Here is a 1,227-nt window from a genome sequence, read left to right as displayed (position 1 = left end):
GTAGTATTCATGAATTTTTAAATTTTCACTGCAACATAAGACCGTGAACAGAAATAAAAACAAAAGACTTACAGTGGGTCCGGAGTCAGTGAGCATGATTAACTAAGTCAGCTTCTAATAGCTTTATTCTCTTTGGAGGTGTGTCTCTCGTTTATAGGGAATATTGGAGTAAAGGTGGGGCAAAACCTGATTATCAACGGCATTAGCATAAGAAACTCGCAGATATGAGTTTGTTTACTGAAACAAACAAAATAAAAGACGTAAACAAGGAAATAAAAACAAGTTTTCAATAGCCGTTGATGGGTCACCTTCAGATGAGGTGCAGCCACTTGCCTTGGACACGAATCAAAAATCTCTTTGCGATGAATATTAAGAAAGAATTCAATCCAACAGAAGATGTTAAATAACATTGCCATTTTGGAATACGTTATCTTAAAACGGCCACTGATACAGACGCCATAAGCAACTGATAAGGATTACGAGCGTATAAATAAAAAGTATCGTTCAGGGACACTTACGAAAATTTAAACAAAGGGTAATCTAGTTAATCCTAACTGATTGCTGCAGGAGATTACAGAAAGTACTAGGCACGAATGTGTAAAATAATTTAACAATAAGAATTTAAATAATGATTTTTATTTATTTAAAATTTCTTTTTTTTTTCTTCTTCCTCAAGGTGTTCCAGTATCCTTAGTCCCATCCTCTACACCGTCTATACAGCTGACATTCCAACCAATCCTAACATTATCCTCACCACGTATGCCGATGAAACATGTGTGCTCGCTGTTAATAATAACCCTTTGGTGTCGTAATTGGAGGATTAAGATAAATTCCAATAAATACCATCAAATGATCTTTACCCTTCGTCGTAAACCTACCGACTGCCCTTCAGTTTCATTTAGTAATGTTACTCTTACCCCTGTCGAACAGATCCGCTACCTTGGACTACATTTGGACGAACGATTAACCTGGAATCCTCACACAAGACTGAAAACTGCACGTCAATTTCGACTATTACAGCAATTACTAGACAAACGGTCTAAACTTCCAACTCATTACAAAAGACTGATCTACATGACTGTAATAAGGCCAATCTGGACATTGGAGTTGAGCTTTGGGGCTCCACCAAACCTTCAAATTCCTCTCGTATTCAATCCTTATAATCCAAAATCCTCAATGCTCCTTACTTTGTCACAAATAAAATCATACATAAAGACCTTAATGTTC

General features: G+C 36.5%; 1 protein-coding gene across 5 annotated transcripts in view; it reads right to left on the bottom strand.

Moving 5' to 3' along the window:
• Positions 1-1,227, bottom strand: part of hgo (homogentisate 1,2-dioxygenase) — a 34,400-nt gene that overhangs the window by 23,139 nt on the left and 10,034 nt on the right. Inside the window, exons 1-2 of one of the 5 annotated variants that reach the window (XM_067053583.1) lie at positions 334-436; positions 73-237 (exon numbers count right to left, since the gene is read on the bottom strand). The exons of 1 other annotated variant lie outside the window; for it this stretch is intronic. In XM_067053583.1, the coding sequence (XP_066909684.1) occupies positions 73-96 (24 nt within the window). In that variant the 5' untranslated portion in view covers positions 97-237; positions 334-436. Of the gene's footprint in view, positions 1-72; positions 247-308; positions 437-1,227 lie in introns of those variants that run through there. 3 more of the 5 variants (XM_067053580.1, XM_067053577.1, XM_067053584.1) reach the window with 3 other exon arrangements.

The sequence above is a fragment of the Halyomorpha halys genome, unplaced genomic scaffold (genome assembly GCF_000696795.3).
Source record: "Halyomorpha halys isolate HHAL.00 unplaced genomic scaffold, Hhal_1.1 Scaffold322.1, whole genome shotgun sequence".
NCBI classification, from domain to species: Eukaryota; Metazoa; Arthropoda; class Insecta; order Hemiptera; family Pentatomidae; genus Halyomorpha; species Halyomorpha halys.
The sequence above is the reverse complement of the archived record's forward strand: the minus strand, read 5'-3'. Positions and strand labels throughout refer to the sequence as shown.